This window comes from Cinclus cinclus, chromosome 4 (assembly GCF_963662255.1).
Source record: "Cinclus cinclus chromosome 4, bCinCin1.1, whole genome shotgun sequence".
Taxonomy (NCBI): domain Eukaryota; kingdom Metazoa; phylum Chordata; class Aves; order Passeriformes; family Cinclidae; genus Cinclus; species Cinclus cinclus.
In genome coordinates, this window is record NC_085049.1 from 59697223 (window position 1) to 59720448 (window position 23226).

Consider the following 23226-nt stretch of genomic DNA (forward strand, 5'->3'; position numbering starts at 1 on the left):
GACACTATGAAAAAAAAAACAATTTTTATTCAGTTGAAAAGAAGTCATTTACTCAATCACATTAACTATGCTAAAAATGACTTTTTTCTGACTACACCAGCAGTTAAATATTTTCAGCACCAATTCATGACACATTAGTGACATTTATCACAACAGGTCTATTTCTTAATGTAAAGGACATACTAACTTCAGTAGCTGCTACTGGGAAAGGAGTAAGCAGAAGGCTGCCCTTTCTTTCCAAATATTTATGAGTGAGAGTAGCAACTTCTAGAAATAAATAACTGCCAAATTATCTCCCAAATCTTTAAATCGATCTTTTAAAAATAGAGTTAAAATAGATATCTTAATATGAGCTATCATAGATTTTATTTTTATGTGCTGAATACTCCAAAATGTGAGTAGTTGAGCAAGCATCCAGTACATAACTTTTAAAATAGTTCTTCCCTCCCCGCAATATCAACCCCATTGTTTTTATCCATGTCATGCTGGTTAGATCCCTATCTCTAGTGGCTTCCCAGTAAACACCACGCTGTTTGATATCGCTAGGATATGCTACCATCCTATGAGTGAAAGAAGTCAGTGACCTGGTGAAATACCACCAACTCACACGAACAGAAAATTCATCCAGTCATTGGCTTGTTAATTCTGAACATCAAACAAATCCTAAGCTTTAGTTTTTCAAAGCCTTTGTGGTCTTCCTCTTGCTGGGCCAGTTCAGAAGGTCATCACTGAAGGCAGAACCGATGAAGGCAAAGAAACCAAAAAAGCAGCAGATAGTACTGTCTCTGTCCTTTTAAACAAATCAAGTTCGCACAAAACAAAAGGAGACAAGGTTAAAATGAAGTTTATTAGTTTTTTTTGGTTTTTTTAAGCTTTTTTTATATAAAACTGTTTGTGAAACAGCTATTTTTATTCCCATGGCAGAGTGACCCCTGAAAGATGCACTAACCCCTTTCTTAAGGCCTTAACAAGAAAAAAAAAAAAAAAGATTTTGTTGTTGTTCCTAAAACCCAGAAGTTTTTAAATTGCATAATTTACCAAAAACAAAACAAAAAAAAGAACAACCCCAAATAGTCATACAGTGTAGGCTGTTACACTGACATTCCCTCTTCCTTCCTTAGGAAAAGCAAAAACATAAAATAAGAAAAAGGGCCAAGTGGATTTACCCCAATCAGTTTGAAGATACATTGACTCCACCAACATTCAGGCTTCCTTTTGTTCCCCAATCTGGCAGGTAAAGAATGTCTTCCTCTCGCCTGCCTTCCAAACTGAAGGCAGCTTCTTGGAATGATCTGGGGGTCACGTTGTTGCCACACAGGGCAGATACTCCCTTCCCCTGCATGGTACAGATGTTCCCACACCAACCAGGTGTGTGGGACATAGCAAGCAGCAGCCACCTCTTACTTCATGAGTCTCACCACCCAAGAGTCTGCAGATGTTGTTCAAGCTTACATTGTCAATAGTGTTTCTCAAAAATGGAAACCTCCCTACCCCCCAGATACAACTACTGACACCAAATTACCTGCAACCATCCAAGCCTTCCTCCCACACCCTACAAACAATTTAGCAGTATTTTATTTGCCTTTCAAAACTGAATTTCACCAGATGTTGTGAGAAAGAAAGCAAGAGGAAGAGAGAAGTCCTGTTTGGAGTACTCCCAGTTTTGCTATTCTTTCCCACAAAATGTTAGGCTCCACATGCCTTGCTTTAATTTCAGATTTACTATTTACTTTAGCTATAGGTTTCTTTTTTAATTTATATGGGGTTTTTAAAATTTTAATCAAAAGCATCAAAAGGGATATAGCGCACCTTTCATTTAAAACAAAGTCTTTCAAGACTAAAAAATAGATCTTTATATATATATATATTTATCCCTCCCTCTTTAATTCCCCCCACCTGTTTCCTTTTCCCCCTCCCCTCCCCACTGTCACTATGGAGATTGTGTCCATGGAAACAGCTGGTTCAGACTCCTTGGTCAGATTCTGTGATGTCATCAGTCTTGAGTGTGATGTAAGAATTTATGAAGGAAGTGCTGGCATTGGCAGGCACGTCGAGAGGGGGCATGGCTGCACAGTGGGAGAGATTCCATCCAGTCACGAATGTCCACTGCTTTTTATCTCAACAGCCTAACCTGAAAAACAAAGTCAAAGTAAGATTGGAATGGTTCCTTCCCTCCATTTGCAAGCAGGCCCCTCAGGCTTTGGAAAATCCCACTCAGCAGCCTACCACAGCAGCAACACCAAGAGCTCTTTAGCTTTGTGGACTAAAACCAGATATACACAATGATGGGTGGTTCATAAAAGCTAATCCACGTGATAAAAAGTCTTAGTTTAGCAACCAGCAAAAACAAACAAACTAAAAAAAATTAAACAAGCCTGGTTCTAGAGAAGGTTTGGGACGACAGGATGATCCATGCCACAATGGCACAGCATTCTTACAGAACCTCCACCTGCAGCAGCCAGGCAGGAGCTCACTCACCTCATGTCCACTCCTCACATGGACCGTGAGCATGGGAAACAGAGGGGCCAAGCATGTCCCAACATGGTGACAGCTCCTAGGATGCCATCAGGAACTGCACCCCAGCGTTTCCCTATGATCACACTGCTACCATCCAATGGTGGTTTCCAGCGAATACGTAGCAGACAGTGAAACTAGTATCAAAATTACAGGAATCCAGCAACCAAACCTGGCAAATGGATTTCATCAGCTAAAGGTAAAGCTTTGTGTTTAACTAAATGAGGGCAGGTGATATTTCTTTCTGCTGCTATTTTCACATTACAGAGATGATTCAAGGAAGGACTAAGCTGGTGGTGTCTTTCATGACAAATGTGGAAACATCCAAGTGCTTGGCACATATTCTCCCTGTCCAGAAATTCCCTGAAGTGAGGAAAACCTCAGGAGTTTGCTAAGTTGGTGGAGGCTCAGTTCAAAAGAGACACTACAAAGTTAAAATCTAATTTCTCTAAGTTATGGTTCTCATTCTTAATCTGCACAGAGAGAATGCAAAGTTTGCAATAATGTATTCCTTCCTTCCTTCCCTCTTCCCATAACACAAGTGAGCCCAACAGCAAGTTATTTACTTAGTAAAGTTACTTACTTTGATATGACTTAGATAAATCCCTTCCTACCAGCTAGTGAGCTTGGGAAAAGCAAAAAAAGCTTGCACCATAAGTGATGCATATGGAAAGCAGTTAATGGAATTAGAGGTGTGCCTGGGAGCAAAGTAACACCCATGTTCATTCATAGCTGGCAATTAAACTGCAGGAACCCTAACTAAGCATGATGCAGAAGTCAGTGCTGCTCTGATCATCAGCACACCAATTACATTACATCCCAGCAAGCCCAACTCTTGGCTGCAAATATCCCCCATCCAGGGGTGCCAGGCTGAGAGTGAGTAAAGAGTCAGGCAAGAACATATAAAAACCAGACAGGCAACGTCGTGGAGCAGCAGCTGAAGAGGAGAGGGGGAGGTTCCTAGAGAGTTCAGGCAGCTGCCCTTTGTGGTTTCATTACTGCACAACTGAGAGCCCTCACTGAAGGAGTGTCAAGGCCGTGTTGCTGTCTCTGGCTCCTGTACAACTGCATCTTGCCCATGCCTGGAATTGATCCAGAGCATTAGGCACAGGCTCAGGGAAGAAACAGGCTCAACACACAGAGAGAGTCCTGCCTCATTCCTGGACAAGATCCAGAGCACCAGACTTGCTCTCACAGTCACTCTCCAGATCTGGACTCGATCCAAATGTTCTAGAGGCAACTGGCTCAGGGAGAGAGAGAAGCAACAAAGACAGAATACACTGACTTGCCTGGATGTTATCCAACATGCAGGATTTTTCTTAACTTGCTAGGCCTGGGAGTGAACCAAGACTAAAAGAGCCAAATAATCTCACAATTGAGTATCCACTGTATCTTACACTAAGGCCAGCAGAAGTGCAGTTCCAGTACTACCTGGACTGCTACAGAATTCCCCTTAAAGTTCTTTAATATCCACAGTAATACGACCACATTTTTTTTTTTTGTTATAATTGGATCTTTTAGATTTGCATGGCTTTTATTTTGGAATGCAAGATCAGGCTGGAACTGGAGAATTTCATTTTTATGACATTCTGAACATTTAAAGGGGAAGGCTAAATAGGACCTTCTGGTAAGAACTACTTGAGACAAAAGTGGATTTGCAAAGAAATGATGCTTTAGAGAGCTCTCTAGAGCATACAGTGAATACAGTGCAGAGATTCCACAGCCTGCAAGGTCTTAAGTCAAGACATTCCTGTGATATATAAAAAAAAGAACTAGCACTGGAAAATAATGCAGGGAAAAAAAACTGTGTAAAGGTCTCTGGGACACAGAAATGTTCACCAGTACCTTAAATGAATGGCCCAAAAAAACAGTTTCCTAGTGTTAAACAGCCAGAAGAGGCACTTTTGGCTGTGGGACTCTCATCCTGCTTTAACATTATGGATTACACTGCCTGTTACACTTTAAGTAAAAGAGAAAAGCTTAAAAGAATCCCAATGACCTTTACCACGGAAGGAGAAAGCTACTCAAACGCTGAATACTGTTAAATACTGTTTGCATGGTAACTGTTAAAACAATACTCCAAAGCCAAGAATGGATACTATTAAAAATGAAGTGTCACAGAAAACAGCCGAGCTAAACCAAGTCAGCAGTCAGTCCACAGAAAGTGTTTATATGGGACATTACCTGTCTTCTGCTACTGCACCAAAACCCCACAATCTTCCAATTAATCTCTCACCCTTCACCAAAACACCATTGGAAGCACTTCATGACTTTACTTGAAAAACAGGAATGATTTTAAGTTAGGGGAGGTGCGGGAAGCAAGGGAATGGCAGTGAGAGAAGGGGATTGCCATCAGCAGTTCTAAGGATTGACATGAGGAGCAACTTTCCCTGCATGACTGCAAGAAAAAGACTGAGAAGCAAATAGCTTGAGTAAGAAATGCAACTGAGTAGTGAAATGAAGGCAAGGGACCTTCATGGGCTGCAGTTTCATGGAGGGGGTGCCAATGAGTATTAATTTGAAACCAAACACTTATTGAATTTTAATCCACCCTGTTGCCTTTGAACTACAATGCACTCGCAATTGAATAAGAAATCCCAACCTCATTCCATTCCCTGGGTGCTAACTCCCACCTCAGTGCTATTCCCTCCTTGTGCCAGTCTATTTTCCCAGCCACACAGTGAACCAGATTAGGAAAATGACCCAGCTCTGATGCTAACATGGCAAAAAGCTGTTTCAGACAAATTGAATTCCCCACCAAGTTCACACCTGGCTGTATGAACGCTGGGCCTAGACAAAGGAGGAGGCAGAAAGGAAGTGTAGTGAGGAACTTGGGGCACCTTAGAAAGTTATGGAATTGTGACCACTTCTGGATACAGTTCTACCTTCTGTGCCCCACTTGTTTTCAAAATAGAGAAAAAAGCTGGGCTAAAAGAAACACAGTGGCCTCCTGCTAAGACTAATTTACTTATCCCTGGATCTACCTGCATTTCCAGAAAACGGGAATCCTAGATTACAATAATCCTGAACTCATCAATATTATTTATTCTTTACACATAGAATTTAAGATACTTTGATGATTTTATTTATACAGAAGCTTATTATTAACTACTCTGAGACTCACAGAAAAAAACCCTTCAGATCCTTAAGGATGTGACACAAAAGGAGATTTCTGCCACTGGTTTAGGCAGTTGTAACAGCTAATGAGCTTTGCCTTTCACTGTTTAACACAAGGATCTGCTGCAGAAATACAAAAAATTGAGCAGGATGGTAGCAGAGAAAAAAATATTACATACAGATTTCCTGACTATACACAAAAGCACCTTGATTTCTCACAGAAATGAGGAAGGCACTGGATGTAAGGCAGCAGGTGGAACTGGAAGCTCTCCCCCACTCACCTGTGCTTGCTTTTATATCCATTCCCAGGAGTACACTTCCCCCCTCACCCCCGCTCCGACTGCTCTGTGCTGAGGCTGCCTTTCACCATCTTGTTCTGCAAGGAGGGAAGAGAGCAAGGAAGGAGGGGCTGACGAACCAGCAAGCCAAACAGAGGAGGAAAAAGAAAATGAGGGAGAAATGGAAGACAGGGGTAGGGAAAGGAACATACAGAAAGTGAGAGAGGGGGAGAGAGAGAGAGAGGGGGAGAGAGAGAGAGAGAGAGAGAAAGTCAGTATTGGAGCCAGAAATAGACTTTTCAGACAGAGTTTTCCTTGAGACAAAAGCAGATAATTCAACAAAAGTAGAGTCTGAGATATGAAAGCCTGGTTAATTTCAAGAAACACAGAATTTAGCACAAAAAAGGTAGAACAAGCTGAGAAGCATCACTTCAAAATTGCCCAAACAGCTGGCTTAAGACAATCTAAGATGGCTGAGCCACCAAAAGGTGAGGTATTCCATCCTCTTTATAGCCTCTCCATGGCTCAGCATCCTCATCAGTTCTGCTGCAACCTCACTTGCTGTGATGCAGACAGAACCAGTTGGATCTGTGAGAGGAACCCTCCAAAAATGATAGTTTTCAGACAGCATTTTCCCTGTGATAAAAGCTGATATTTTGCGTAAGTAGCACATTCAGGACATGGATGGTTGAAGCATCAATCCTGACAGAAGGAAATGGAAAAGCTCACTGGGGAGCACATGGAAAGGCAGGACCAGTCCCTCTGGGCTTAGCTTGCTTGTGCCTTAAGTGTCAAGCACAGTTAATGAGGCAAGAAGCACCTTTGCTCTCCAGGAGCCCTCACCGTGATGAAGTGTATTTACTGGTGTGAGGCAGCGACTGCCAAAGGGTAAGAGGCCCTGTACTGTGGGATTTAATGCTGGAGGATTTATACAGTTAGCTCTTCCACCCATTAGCTACAGAAGGGCAGAGTGAGCTATGAGACAGTTACTAATTTGCAAATAGTGCTAAGCTGGTGTTACCTAAAAGCATCGCTTTCAACGGACTAATTGAAAGTCTTTCCTCCTCTCAATTGCTCATACTGGTATCATGCAAAAAAAATTGATGCCATTTGTTCTCCAATCATTCTAGAGCAATGGTTTTCAGCCCTTCTGTTCCTGCATTGTCCTCACTGACTGGATAGTCCCCTTTCCAGCCACTACAATGAAAGGAGCATAGTGATCTTGTATTCTGCCCTGCAGAAGGACTGGGAACAAACCAGTAATGATTAGTGAAACATGCAGGTAGTGAGGGCAGATAAAGCCAAAAAAAACCAAAACACTCTACTTGGCTTCAAACGAACTATTTGTGTCTTTACTAAGCAAAAGTCAATAAACTTCAGTGTCAAAGAGAGGGTGCTGGTGTTGAATTTCTGTTTTTGACACAATGAAGAAAGTAATCTGCAGTGGGATAGTTCTGAATAGAATTCAAAATTTTATTGCCTCATGAAGTACCATTATGAACTTAATTGGTAGCTGTCCCCCTCCCATCCTCCAAGATTATTTTAGAAATCCATGTGCCTTCTCAGAATTTTCTCTGGAAAGCAGGATTCTTTGCCTGAATCTAAACCAGTTCTTTCCTTTTATGGTCTGAGCACCATCACTGCAAAGTGCTCAAATACAGCAGAAGTGACCCAAACCATCTATGTAACACTGTATTTCCCTGGAATACTTCAGGCAACAGGCAGCAAAAATAAAACTGCTTTCAAATACACAACCCTCTGTCATGCTTTAAGCCCAGCTGGCAACTAAGTACCAAGAAGAAAATAACTATCCTATCCAAAACCAGGACATGCTCCAGTTATCTTTAGCCAAGTATCCAAAGTTGAGCAGAGGGTGGCACTTAGGCAGTTATGTTACACAGTAAGGGGAACTCATCCTTCCTGGTTTTGTTTGGCAAGATCTGCAGGTTCTTGTAGCATTAATGCATTAATTTAAGCTTGCTGTACACTGTCAACATTATTCCACAATTGTGCAGAATAATTTATTTTCTTTTATATAGTGAAAAGTAGGCCAGTGCTGTATAAGAGCCTGAATGTGCACTGAATTTTTCAGCTCATTGTAAGAACATCCAGAAAGGAACATGAGGCTAATTCCTGTATGTTTACAAAAGACAGATTAAGAATAATCTGTGAAAACAAAAGACCACCAGATGTCAGTCTAATTCTAGGCAGGGATCTGCAGACAAGGAGTAGATGGAGACTAATCCCTGCTAGAAAGCCACAATTCTTCCCTATTATCATTTCCTTTTCATCCAAACTCTTGCCCAATTCCTGTTGTATTCAACTGGCAACAAGAACAGTTGTTTTTCTGGATACTTTCTGACCATTTCATACTGGAACACTGGTATCCACAACGTCCCAGGGATGTATCCTTCCTTAAGGACTGGGAGGGGTGTTGCCAGCACTGTCTCCCATTACTTATGCTTACAAGACAGCGTGTACTGTCTGCCCTGTGTCATCTTTCTGTACAGACAGCTCTTTGCACCACTGTGTTTGTAGGCTCCAGGGACAATTATTAAGGATGCCCAGACCCTGGGCAGAAGCAGCACAGGGGTCTTCTGACAAACCAAAGATGTACAGAACAACCCCACAGATCCACTGAAGGCTGAGTGGTTGGACTCAGTGCAGTTGCTCCAGGTAAACTAGAACAAGATGTTTCCAAAAACCTGGAGAACTTTTTCATAGAGTCATTTTAGTTCTTCCTTGCATCCTCAGTAAATCCAAGGAGAAAACGCAACAGTTCAATGCAACATTCAAACAGGAATAGTGAGCAACATACTGATTCTATCACAGAATGCAGGAAATGAAGCTGAGCTTTCTGAAGAGTCATCAAGGATCCAAAGAAGCACTGAGCAGATGGAACAAAAATGTTATCTCCTTAAACCTGGTATTCTTCTTGAGTTGATATTTGCCCCCAGAATATACCACAAGCATATATCAGAGAATAACTGAACTAAAAAGCATCTCTGACTACAGACATTATCCAGATGATAAAATTACCAATCCAAATTTAGAAACCAGAAGAGGGCAGCAAAAAACCCAGGTCTAATCCAGGAGAGGATTCTTACCTTGTGCTTGGGGCACCTCACTGAGAAATTCTCTTCGTTTAGTAAACAATCTAAAGGAGGAGAAGACAGCAATGTATTATTTTTTAAAATGAAAACCAACGTGACTAATACATTACATGTGTTCATCTTGCCTCACATTTTCCATTCAAAGATCTCTTACGGGAATACTTTGTTGTTAGCAGGTTCACTCCTTCAATCCCCAAAATTTTAGGAAACAAAATAAGTGAACACCCCAAGTGACAATGTTGCTTGGATTACCATGCAACCCCGGTTTTCCCAATGATCTGTATGCAGTAAGAATGACAACACCAAGTCCATAAATCCTGTATCCCAACTCCCTTCAGCTATTCAAGGCTTCCTCGCTTTAGCACGAGGAAGATGGACACATTTATTCAATCTGAACAGACAATCCCTGCGTTTCATAGTAGAAATGCTGCCTCTCATCCTTACCCCAATGCCCTGCCAGGATCAGGGGGAGAAGGGATGTGTGTCTGTAGCTATGGGTGTACACAGTTTATTTGCAATCCCAGATCCTGGTGATAAGTTTACCCTGCAACACTATGTCTGGTAGTCTGGTCACTCATGCTGCTCTGAGATCTGCTTCCACAAATCATATATGTGAAGCTTCTATGATCTAAAAAATTATTTAGTTAATTATTTAAACCTATCACATGAAGTGAGGCACCTATGTGGAACTGCTTATTTAGGCACAAATTAAGCAATACTGGATGGATTGCTCTCCTCACATCCCCCCTCCCAGACTATGCCTCTAAGTGATGCAAGTCAGCAGCTCCCAAACTTTAGCCACAGGAGAAGGCAGCACTCCCCTACCTCCCCTGGGCACCCTGAAGTGCAAGGTCAGCTCTCAGCCTGCCCAAATACCTGACACTGCTCTGTTCCCATCGCCTCTTGCATCGGAGCTGACCCAAGGCTGTCACCTCATAAGCAGGACCAAGCACCCATCCCCACCTCAGCACACCCGACCACTGCTGCCCTGGAGAACTCAGCAAGGTGCTTATGAGCTCCTGCCTGCTCCAACACACCCCAAGAGCTCACAAGTAGAGAAGTGCAATGCTAACTAAGATGTGCTAATTTAAAACGCTCTTAAGTATGTAGCATAACCAGTGCTACCTGCTGTTCCAATCTGCTGGAAGAGTTTAGCAGACAGCAGGAGACTGGAACTAAAGCTTGAGGGAAAAGCTTTCTAGATACCCAAGCTTTGGCAGAGCATCCCTCTGCTACGGAATGCTTAATGTTTCAACATGAATGCTTCTGGCCTGAATCAAAGGGAAACAGCATGCAAGAGGCTAAGTTACTTGAGAGATTTTAGCAAAGGGGAGTAAAACCCTTAATGCTGCCACAGATAATTTTAAATGCAGCATTAGCAAATCGCAGGAAATAAATAAAAATGTCTTCTCATTATAAGGGCAGGAATCATACATTTAGACTACAGCATGAATTATCACTGCATAATACAGCAATCATCAAAAATATACAGAGCAATCATCAAAAACATACACAGTATGTTAGAACAGAACGGAATTTTCTTCTTTGTTGGAAACCCAACACTGGTAATGAATGCAGCTCTTTAGCTAGTACATCAGAAAGGAAGATTGTCCAAGGATCAAGAAGAAGTGCCAGAAACCATGCACTTAATGCCTGATCTGTGTATGGAGCTCGATTTCTTACTAAGGTCAGCATTTCTGTTGCAAATACTAATAGCAGATCAAATTAATAGCATTTTTTTGGTTTCTGTTAAAGGACTACTATGAAAAATGTCATCAGCGCACTGTAGAAAATCAGCTGAATACCAATAAGGCAGAAATTGTTCATCATTACAAAGCTGGCCTGGATTTTGGGTAGCAGTTCCAAGTATTTTATATAACAGATTACGATTTGTCATGAAGTCAGCAGACACAGAGCTATGATCAGCTCATTGTGGCAGAAAGGGAAAAGAACTGAGACTTGTCCTTGTTTCCACAGATTTTTCTCTATAAAGTAGTCAGGGAAAACCTAAAACACTTTTAACAGAAGCAATTATTCTTGTGTAAGCTTCATACTTTTGTCTCACCCTCTGTGTTCTGCCTGTTATTCATCTTTAATGATACTTGTGAAGACACAGGATTTCTGTTCTCTGAAAATTCATTTTATTTTGCTGTTAATCTTTTCCTAATTTACAGTCAAAAATCTTCTGTAAGTGGAACTGCCTGCAATATATGTCATAGGGACTAGCATGCTGCAACCATCAGGATCTGACTCCAGGTGGGGAGGAACAAGCAGAGGGAGAGGATATAAAATTTCAGAAAACAAAGATCCTGTTTCCATGGAGACATTCCTAGGACTAAGTTATCTTGAGACATCAGAGGCTCTTCATAAATTTGGACAGATGAAAGCAAACACAGACAATGTTAACCACAGTCATTTCCATACAAAAATTACTGAAGTGGCACTACTGATCTTGATTTTTTATGTAAATGGACAAGAAATGTTCAGCTCTCTTACACCCTATATTGCCAAAGACTATTTTCTATGAAAGAAAATTAAAAGACAGCCTGAATTAGGCTATATAAAAGCACCCATATGTACAAACTGGCAACTTACTGCAAGCCATGTGCCATGCACAGCACTCAGTTATCAACAGCAGGGCAAGGCCTGGCTCCTCACCCGGGTGGGATTGGACACTGACCACTGGCACAGAAGCCAGAGCCCAGGTCCCACCCCAGCGCTGCCTTCAGTGCTGCAAGGACATTGGACATATTCCAGCCCCCAGCCCTTTCCCAAAAAATGTACTGCCTCTCAGGAGGTACAGTAACTGACAGGGACCAGCTTCTAACCCATAAAAAGGCAGAAATGCCTCAGCTCACACTGCAACTGCTTCAGAATACAACACGGGTACTTCACTCAACTAAGGCACCATCACTTCCAGGAATTCAGGCAAACCAAGTGTGTATGACACAACACACCTAAAAAACACCCTAGCAAGTGTTTTCTGTTTGACTTTATTTCTTTGAGATACAAAACCAGTCATACATATTCCAAAAGCCTGAAAGCCCTTGTAACTGATAACACAAACTTCTGAGGATTCAGAACAGATCTGTGACAGATCCTAAATACAGCAAGGTGGCACCATCCTTCAAAGCAGGATGGTTGACTTCAAAATGGAACTACCACTGAGCTCAAGGAAGCTGAAAGCACCTGTACAGTTTCACTACAGAAAGACAGTAGAACTGCAAAACCAATAAAAAGGGTTTACAGGCAGACAGCAGACTGAGCAAAGAGAAAATAATGTTGATTTGTTCCTCAAGGAAGCTTACATTTTCTGCTTGGGCATAAATGAAAATCAGGTCTTATGCCATATAGCTTGCTTATTTCTTTTACACAGATTTATTGGAAGAGTGTCTACAGATTAAGACAGCTTGATTACACCCCCAGATAAAACCAACTGTAAATAAGGTCTTTTACTGTCACACCATCAGGCTGAAATTTTGAATGCTGAGAATCTACTTCAAGCTGGGGCTCTTTTATTTGTTTTGGTTGAAAACTTCAGCTGGAAACAGCCCAACGATTTCCTTAAAACTTCTTGGAAAAAAGTTATTCTGCCCATGTTAAACATCCCAGGATTTTTTTCTCTGAAAAGCTCTACAATATCCTGATTTTCAGTGGGACCTGGATTCTAGCTAAGACATGCCCTTGCCAGCTACCACAAAACCAGCAAATAGAACTCCTGGAAAGGCAATATGGGGAATTTCACATGCACATTCTCAGAAGAGGCTTACTGGATTTCAGTAGCTAGGTCATTTTAAAAATTCCACCAAATATACTTCTGTTTGGGGGTTGATCAGGCCTTTCCCGTAAATGAACCTCTGCCCTCAGATTCAGGTACCAGACCCAAAAGCAGTGAAGCTATCAGGGGACACTTCGAAGACTCAAGCAAAAGAAGAATGTGGCCATTTCAAAAATACAAAATGGGAAGCAATAGTCCAGCAGGCAGAAGTGAAAACACTGAGAAAGGCAATCAAGATACAGAAAGAATGGAGGTTAGCAGGACGGAGACCAGTGCTACTAGAAGTCAGAAGCAGGGAATTAAGGATGAATGCCAGCAGGAGGCTAAGACAAAGAACTGTTTGGAACAAGGCATAGAAAGGTGAAACAGAAAATATAAAAGACAATATATGAAAACAAACCAGGACTCACAGGGTGAGGTGTGACAAGGAGCTGAGCTAGGAGAACCAAATAGCAGTAACAAAGTCCAGAGAGGACAAAAAGATAGAAACAAGAAAGGAGAAGAGGAGGTAAATTAAGAGCAGAGAGGAAGAAGCCAGAGTGAGAGCTAGAAAACTGGACAAAGGAAAAGTCAGAAAGAATTAGGAGGAATTGGGTCTTACAAAAGGACTGGAGTAAGAAATTTGTAAAGAGGAGCCGGAGACCAACTAGATAAAAGGCCTGTGGCTGGTATGAGAAGCCAGAGAGGACAACATATCAGACATACAGATGGAAACGAAGAAACAGACATGAAAATGTATTTTAAAAAGCACCAATGAAGTCTTTTGTTCTCACTAAACCATGCTCTCCCTGGAGTGAAACCAGACACTCGCCAGTTTTACCAACTCCTCCGCTATTTTTTAAAATATGTTTGTGAAACTCACAGTCCAAGTATCCCATCTCCATGCAGCTCTTGCAATTTATTACTGCCGTATTACTCAAAGGAGGGAAATTAGCTTGGAATTGTGCACTCCGACAGATGGCCACATGACAACGTGATGTCTCATAACAAAATTAAAAGAAAATGAAGTAAGCGTAGCCTTGGAACTTGAACACAAAAAGCTACTCCAAAAAAATCTCACAGGTTGAAAAGTCAAGACAAAAGTGAAAAAAAGCCAAATTTAATCTAACCCAGGTCTACATATTACATAGCAGAAAGGTTACATTTTAAATGGAGTGAATAGTATGATTATATACTGGTTTTTGTACATGATGCTGCCTCTTCCATGCGTGACACAGAACTGCTCTTGGGAATCAGTCATGAATGTTGAGTATATTTTTCATTTTGGAGGATCCTACATTTGCTGAAGAGGAATAGAGTTAATGAGTGGAGTTGAGTTAATATATCTGAAGGAAAAGGATTCAGTATCTGAATTTTGATATCTGAATTTAGAACCCAGAAAACGCTACATACTGTATCTAGTAAAACATGAATTTACATTAAGCCCTCAAATTATTGGGAGCATTCACTATAATTTATTTTTGTTTTTCATGGTATTGAAAAGAGCAGGTCACAAGCCAGAAACAAATATATACTAAACACAACATGAATGTGAATCTGATAGGTGATCGTGTCTGTCAAACACACCGTACAAAACCAAGTTTATTAACGTTCATGAAACTCTCAGGCATGACAGAGATGAACACCACAGGAAATTTCCCAGTTCAGAATTGAGAAGGATTCATCTGCAGTAAGTATGACACAGCTCTAGCAAGGACAACATATGTTCATGAATGAGCACCTTTCCATCCTACAGGCTGAGGCAGGACCTTATGAAAAGAAGTAGGAGCCTTTAATTAGGTGATTACTGTAAGACAGATACATAAAAGACCAGAATTACACTTACACAGACACCCTTATTTCTGGTATTTTTTGAGTATGTGATTTTTGAAACCTGAATAATCTTTCTTTCATGTGATGTCAAAGATTCTCTCTACTAGTGGTCTGTGGTACTAGAATATTCCACTGCAATATTTATTTAATAATAGCATTCTTATTAGAATAAAATGCAGATCTCCAATAGGTTGGGACTTCACAGTGAAAGGTGCAATGCAGTCATTCAGAAATTATTATTCCTACTTCAAATACTCTAACATTTGGAAAATAGCATAAAATGGGTGGTGAACAAGTGGGTTGCTGTGGAACTGGAATAACAAACAGGAAGTTTGCAATTATTTTCCAGTCTAGAGCTGTAATCTTTAATTCTTTCCTGCTTATTATCAGACAGTTTTGTATGGCAGGAGAAGCGAGTTACAGGGGACTGGAAAAGTGGGGTATTATTTACTCTGAGGTTGGATTATTTTTTACCCAAGAACCAAGTTTATCCCCATGAAAAACTGTAATTGTTGCACAAAACCCACCAAACTCACAAGCCTAGGCTCATAGCTGGAAGTAGTATCATACAAACAATTAACTTGTCTAATGATGAAAATTGGACCTACTCAAGTGACTGTCTGAACTGCTTCTTACGAGGGAGAAGGAAAGTTGTGCTGCAAATGGTACTGATGATTCTACAAATACAAACATTTGAAATCACTACTGGGACCACCCACAGGAGTGTAACCCTGAAAGAAGAAAACCTTTGCTGCTTACTTACATCCTTCTAACAAAAGGTTTCTATTTTTGGCAAGGAAAGAGTGATCAGTTCTCACACTGCAGCCAAATTTCAGTCACTGTAGCTGCACTCCCCCAAACCAGGCTTTTTCTGCTCTTTCAGGCAGATTCCTTTTCATTACAAGCTCCATCTTGTCCCAACATGTTACTGAACGCTGTTTATCTCATGCCGTTTCTCGCCTTTTTTTTTTTTACTTTATCTTCACAGTAGGAGAAAAAACTGAGAGGGAGTAATTTGTAAAGTACCTCAGAATTATTTAGTATTGCATGATTTGAGTAATTATGGAATACAGTTAAGGTGTCATTTGTGTCTACCTGCATCGACGGCACATGGGTAATGGTATCGGAAGGAGCAGCCTTTGTTGTAGCAGCCTAAGGTGGCTCCTGGTTCCTGGCAATGGGAACATTTCTGAAAGGGAAACCAAAAAACAGTAATGAAGATTGCAGTCATTTTTCTGAACACCTGCATTTTCACCACATTCTAGCACAATTGTTTTTGACAAATCATGTTAAATTCTATCTTTCTACACCATACAAATAAAGGCCTTTCAAACAGGTAACAACATAAGCTCTTTCTAATTATGAACAGTTGTGCTAATGAGGCAAGAGATACAAATATATAGCCATTCAGAAAGAATTTGAAATACCTCTCAAATCTGTTTTACTGACCTGTGTTTCAATACCTGACAATGACATCGCTATTACAATAGGAGGAAAAATAGTGTTTTTGAATCTACAACAGCTTTAAAAGGAGATTTAGCATGACAAATAATGATTTAGAAGACACCACCATAAAAGTAATTTGATGACATCATTCTCATTGTCATTAGCAGTTTAAAATCATGGCCAAGTTGGACATTTTTTCACAGGTGATCAAAAAAGGTTTATTTGGAGGAGGAGAAGATGCCATCATGGGAGAACACCTCGTCATCACAGAAATAGCACATGTCCAATAGAAGCACTTTCAGTTGAACAGGGATGCTCATACAATTACTGTCAAAGTAGCTCAGACTCATCTGATGACCATGTTCAATTTTCATTAGTTAAATCTTATTAACTCAACTAGTCAATGATGTATTTGACCATACTATCAGACAACTGTGAAAGCAGAAAGAATGTCTCACCTGTTTACTTCATCCTGAATGACTTAAGAAATGACCTAAGGAAGTAATTCTAGAGCACATCTCATTCAGACAGCCATTTTATTTCTTGAATGTATACACTAAGTGATTTTTGTTAACTAATCTGTTTCTGGTGAAAGCTGATTTCTGACGGGTTGACATTTTTCCCTTAAAAAAGATATAGCCATACCTGGTAGAACTCACCAAATGCTAGGAGACTGCTACTATTTAAAAATTAAGAAGTGATTTAACTACTGGCAGAAAATGAAAAGAGGAACCACCATAATTTTTGAGTGGTACTTTAAAAAGATGGGAACTTTGTTTATTCATCTAAATACAACCAACACCATAATAAGGCCTTGTATAACTGGTACAATTCACTTTGAATTCAGGCTGTGAGAAGTTGCTTTTGGTCCCTGCCTGCACACAGAGATGATGACATGATCTCAAATCACTGCTGCTACTGGAGAAGCCGGTGTCAAACTACACTGCTCTATTAGTGCCACAGCGAGCTCCACCTGTACCACACACAAACAGCTGTGCTCAAGCCAGCAGCACACCTGGCACTGGGCACGGCTTTCCCACCGTACGGGGACACTCCTCTGCCAACACGGCCACATCCTCTGGACCACACATCTTCAATCCCTGATCAGCACACACGCTGCAGTGGAGATCTGCAGAGCAGACGTGGTCAAAGCTGACAGCCACAGTAAAGTTCCTCACTCTGCAGACTAAACGGGGGATTGATTCCAGTATTTCCCAACCCTCTGAGAATATCTGACAGTTATTTCTCTTCCTTCTATTCGGTGCTGCACAGAGATGACTATAGTTTGTATTTAAAAATGCCTGAATGAAGATGAAAGCAGAACTAGCTCCAGCCATAAAATAGGGGGCCCTCTTCAAATCAAAGCAGATGCAACTAACAGAAAAGCTTGTGAGACGTCAGTTCTCGTGACATCTACAACTGCAGTTTTGAGTAACACCTTCTCTTTAAGGGTATGCCAAAGCATCCCGAGCCTGATCTTCAGTGCTTCCTACTAAATCATGTCTATCCTCTAAGCACCACAAACTACTGCAGTATTTATGATGCAAGGGAAGTATCCCTGAGGCCTAGAAAGAGGCACACAAGCAGCTTATTATTGCCTGTCAAAACATGAATGCAAGTTTCCAAAGAATAAAAAAAAAGGCTAAACTAGTATTGAAATGCACACCAAAATATATAGACCACTAGCCAAACTGCAATGTAATTCACTCTCTCATGGGAGTAAAACCAAACTTCATCCACAGAAAATGTCTTTTCCTGGCTCTGAAGTCAACTCTAGAAGGATATTATGTACTGGCAATAGTCCCAGATTCACCTATGCCAAGTACTCAACAAAGTGCAGCTTGAGGAGTTCTGAAACAGAGCTCCGTACCTGCTTACTTTATTCTTGCTTTTAGATGTGGCTGACTGGGATTAATTATTATAATAGGACAGAACCCAAATTGACTATTCTTTTTGAATGCAGATATGAATTTCTAGTCTTGTTCCTCAGAGGCTTCTGCCCTCCCCACTTTATCTCATCTTTTACGTACCATCACACTGTTGCAACAGAAGGTCATTCTCCCTTGGAACAGTGTGTCCTGTGCAGAGCAGTCAATAAGAGCATGAGAACTACAGCAGCAGAGATTGAACTGCAGCTGTATGAAATATTTCTTACACTAAAAAGGCATGTCTTAAAAGAGTATGCTGTATGATACAACAGAAAACAAGACCCCTAGCAAAATTTTTGATACTTTTCCAAAAGTTAATTTATTTTTTTGAACCTTTTCTTTGCTGCACCTAGCATGGTTCACGTAGCTATTCTGAAAATCACATTCTGAAACAAGACAGGCATTTTGACAATTTTTCAGCTGCGAATGGGTAAGGAATGCCTTAAAATCGTTTGTGATTTTAGGAGTGATTAGACAGTAAAAGTGGGTAGTTAAGATGCCAGCACATGTGCATCAAGTCTTCATTGCCTCTTTTTTTTAGTCTGGCAGACCAAGGAGATTTTAGCAAGGTTACCTGTTCTACGCCCACAACAGCAATTCCCCAGTGGATGACGATGCCACTGAGGGCTCAAGGCAGAGATCATCTGCTGCTGCTGCCTCCCCTGCTGCAGAACAAGTCTCCATTCTGGCAGATGCTTCTGCTTTTCACAAGCCACTGACAGTCTAATGGCCCCATTTCTTCTACCTCCCGGGACTTCCAACCATCTGCTTCTTTCAGGGGAAGCTGAGGGAACCACATACACAATAACTACTCTTTTTTTTTTTTTGAGTTCTTCCTTCTTGACACACCTGAGTGATTGAACAAAGCAGATGCCCTACAAAGCTGCATGGTTCTAAAACAACTTAGGAGTCCATCACTTTATCTTCAAAAGAGACTTTCATTATGTAGTGCCACATGGTTTTCAAATACACCCAGGTGTTCCCATGAAGACAAAAATAAGTCCTTAAAAATTTTCTGGATGGTCTCAGTTTTCTTTTGCAAGACATTGCTGCTGTGCCTTACAAGGCAAAAAGATGCCCCATTCCTGCTGGTACTTTCTGTGGCTTTGCTTAGGAACCCTTATCTCATGTATTTATGCTTCAAAACAAAAAATACGATACTCCAACCAGGACACATTCTAACACCAAAACGAAAACACAAAACTTCTTACAAGGAAATGTGTGAATTCAGCATAATGACAACTAATTGTTCTCTTGGTCCACGAGCAAATTTTCACCCAAACTCCACCATCCTGCAGCCATTCACCAGCAGATGGTAGCAGCCTTCTTGTCACTTGTAAAGGAATTATAGCATTCTTAGCCAGGGGAACAGCACTCCAGCCCTCCTGGGAAGAGAAATTCCTTTTGCTCAGTAAGCAGCCTGCTTAACCTCCCCTGCTTGAAAGAGCTGAAGGCTGGTATTTGGAGTGTGCTCCCAATGGGAGGTGCCAATGGACAGCAATCATTGCCAGGCATCTAATCAACTCTTGGCTTAAATTAAAAAGAAAGAAAGGGAAAAAAAATAAAGGAAAAATAAAAGGAGGAAAAAAAGAGACCACACAGCAAAGACTGATTCATAGGTCCTATCTCCACAATTCATCACTGGCCACATGGCACATATATCTTACTTAGAATAGGCTGGAGAGACTGAAAAGTGCCATTTAGAAGAGACACTCCATCCCATGAACTAAATTATCAATAGTATTAAAGCCAGATACATTGTCTCTACCCCTCCACACTACTAGCAGCCCATTTCTTCCTTGCTACAGCTCATCACTCTGTGTCTACCAAAATGAAGTAACAGCCAACCTGGAAGTGGGAAGAGTTGGAGGATAGTTATCAGAGCAGCAGCAGAACTGCTCTGATTCATTTAAAATGCTATGGCACCTACCAGCTATATTTCTTTTGCTTTATGCTTGGCTTTTTCCCCCCCTTCCCTCTTCTGAGACCACACTGTTAAATGTAATAAATAAGAGTGCGTCTTTGAGTACCTTTTTTTTGCTTCCCTCATATATTTACCCAACTCCACCTAAGTGCTGTATTATAAAGATGTCCTGAGCTACCTACCTTCCACTTCCTGAACAAAGCACAAAGCCCTTAGCCTTGTGAAAACCAGTGCCCTGAGCCGCTCAAGTAAAGCACTCACCTGCTCACTTAGGCTCTGTACTGGCAGAGATAATATCTTTGTCCCTAGACAAAGTACTCCTTAGTAATGGAATCCTACAGGGGACATGGTTTCACTGATGGAAAGATGGAAGCTGCTGACTAGCCCTTCCAAAATATTCTGGGCAGCAGCAGAAACAGCTGCTTAGAAGCAGAAATGAATTGCTTCTAACACTAATGTAAGGTGTTTTCAGATGACTCCTCCGCTATCTTCCTTGCTGAACGATTACCAAACCAGTTTACACAAGGACATTCACAAGAGACACAACAGGATCACATTTTCTGCTGTCTGTAATCAAAGCATCTTTTCTTGATGAGCTGTTATATACCCTATATTCAGGACTCTTTACTTCCTCTCTTCCAACGACTAGTTTTTCCTTTGGTCTGTTTTTCTTGCTCCTTTGCTTTGCTTTCTAGGCATCTCCTTGTTTTGTCCCTTCTCACATACCAGTGTCAAGAATGTACAAAAGGAGTAAAAGCAAAAACAACAACTGAAGGTTACTAACAAAGCAAAGCAAGGAAAAAGTGAAATATATGTGGCATTAATTATACAGGTACAAATCTTTGCTTTTCATGTTAAATGCATTTTTCACACTCTCTCCTTTCCCTGTCTAAATTATAAGCTTTTAGGAAACAATTGCTCCTATATAATTGCACTGCACAAATGAAGATCTAAGTTAATGAGGACTTCAGAGTCAGCTGCAATATTAGGAAGGAGGGCCTTCTAACTATTTCTGATTAAATAGTTGGCAGGCTCAGCAGAGACTTGGATTTAATATCCAGGTGAAAGGGCAACAGAAACAACAGGCAGCCACATTCTCTTTCCTGGAAAGTGGGATACAGAGAGACAACTTGTTCCAAAAAGCTACAAAAAACCCAAAAATAAGTGTGCGTGTGTGTATACAAATATATGCTGCTTACTACAGGAGAAAGAAATGTGGTTTTTGGAAGACTTCTGCAGAAAGGGACCAAGATAAAAAAAGCAAGGTGGGAACACATTTTCAGGAAAAAGGAGGGGAAAGGAATAGTTCCACTCTGATGTACAGATACTGGTTAATGAAAAAAATCGTTTATATGACTGGAGCTAGAGAAAACAACCAGTACTGAAGGATACAGAACTATTAGTTTATATTTCCTGACAAACAATTTTAATACCAAAAAAAAACCAAAAAAAACCAAACAAAACAAAAAAAAAAAAAACCCAGGCACAGAACATCAGTAAAATAAACCCACAATTATAAAGATAAAAATCTTTAAACTTGCATTATGAAAAAGCATCTCTTGCCAATGATGATATACTCCTGTAGCAAGCAAATCAAATAAATAATAAAGGATAATAGTCTAGAAATAAAACTGGACAGTTGTCTTCAAGTCAAGAAACTAAGGACAAATTTAGATTCCAAGATTTCAGCAAACAGACAAATCAATGATCTGGAAAATGCTATACTAATAAAGCTGCATAACGAAACATAATAAAAAGTTAGAACTGCAGTGCTGTACAGGCTGCTGAAGCACAAAGGGAAGCTGCAGTTCAAAATGGATGTCATAGAAAAAAAAAAAAAAAGGCAAGAAATCCAAGAGCTGGAAAATGTCTTAAAAATGGAAAATCCTATTCAATGCATACAAAATATGCATTGAATGATTATTATAACAATTACTATAATGAACATTATAGAATGATTATTATAATGAACAGAGGCATTTGAAATTAAGAGCAGAGCATTTTATTACGCTCAACTAGAAGGAAAAACAGAAAGCAACAAGAGCAGAAATAAATATTTAGTTTTAACGAAGAATGGTTTACCAGGAATAATTTTAAGGCCCTATGCAGACACTTAAGCTATTCAACTGCACTTACACAGACTCACAAAAAGGGGGGTGAACAATAAGATAGGAAAACTTGTGAAGTTTGTAGAATTATCCAGGGTAGCCAGACCCCAAACTGATAGTTAAAAGCTGCAAAACCATCTCAGAACTGTGGATAACTGCATGATAAAATGGAGATGAAAATTACTATTGTTAAGTGCAAAGTGATGCATGTGGTGAAATATTTTCACCTATGCATATACACGATGACAGATTCTATATTGGCTCTGACTATTCACAAGAAGGTATTAGTAGTCATCCTAGACAGAAACATCATGCAGTCCTCACAGGCACAAAAAAGAACAGCCAGAACATAAGCAGTTATTAAGGAAAGAAATCCATAATGAAACTCAAATGTTCATGATGTCTGTCTGTTACTCCTGTAGTAGCCTGACATCATAATATCGTGTGTGGTTCTGGTGACCCTCTTAAGAAAGAAGTACAACTGATCAGAAACAAAATGGACAGACTACGGAGATAATTAGGAATGTAAAGAACTTGTATATAAGAGAAGTCTAAGTATTTTGGAACAGAGAGAACTGAAGGGGGATTGAAACCTACAAAATCCAATATGATGCACATAAGGGAATGATTCTTAGCCATTTCCAAGAAGGAAGTGCAGGTTTAAATGTAACATAAACCTGTGCTTTTTTTTCACTCAAGTAACTAAAAGTCATTGCCAAAGGATGCTGCACTGGCAAAAAGATAAACAAGTTCAAAAACAGATTACACAAGTTCATCAGGGATAGGTACACCTCTGCCTGGTAAACACAGGGATACCAAAGCTACAACTCTAAAGCTGTGGTTACTGAAAGGAGGGAGAAAATATGCAACTATCATTCTGCACATGCCTGGTCTAATACAAATCTCTGAATGTGTGCAGTGAAATGGCAAATACGTGGTCATTGCTAGAGACAGGACACCACAACCAAAGGTACTTTTGCACCTGTCTGGAAAGGCAGCTCTTGTGAAGACCAAAAGAGATGTGATTGCAAAATTCCACAATGAGCAACAAAAGAACCCCCAGGACTATCAAAAAGAACACAGGCACCAAATAAATACTGTTTGGTTACTAGTTTTTAAGACTCTTTGGTTTTACCTCCCTAGCAGGAAGGTTGAGCTAAACTGTAACACTATATAAAAGACTGAAATTCAACCTAAGAGATAAATTC

The 23226-nt window shown here is 40.4% G+C and overlaps 1 protein-coding gene across 4 annotated transcripts in view; it reads right to left on the reverse strand.

The window, feature by feature from the left end:
• Nucleotides 1–1925: 1925 nt before the first annotated feature.
• TCF20 (transcription factor 20) overlaps nt 1926–23226 on the reverse strand; it is a 65053-nt gene continuing 43752 nt past the window's right edge. For 2 of the 4 annotated variants that reach the window (XR_009933175.1, XR_009933176.1), the window contains exons 3-7: nt 15708–15801; nt 9017–9066; nt 5913–6040; nt 4699–4789; nt 2113–2131 (exon numbers count right to left, since the gene is read on the reverse strand). Coding sequence is in view for 2 of the 4 variants with exons in the window: in XM_062492244.1 (XP_062348228.1) it covers nt 5957–6040; nt 9017–9066; nt 15708–15801 (228 nt within the window). In the remaining 2 variants the exon portion in view is untranslated. Of the gene's footprint in view, nt 2132–4698; nt 4790–5912; nt 6041–9016; nt 9067–15707; nt 15802–23226 lie in introns of all 4 variants that reach the window. The other 2 variants (XM_062492244.1, XM_062492245.1) reach the window with 2 other exon arrangements.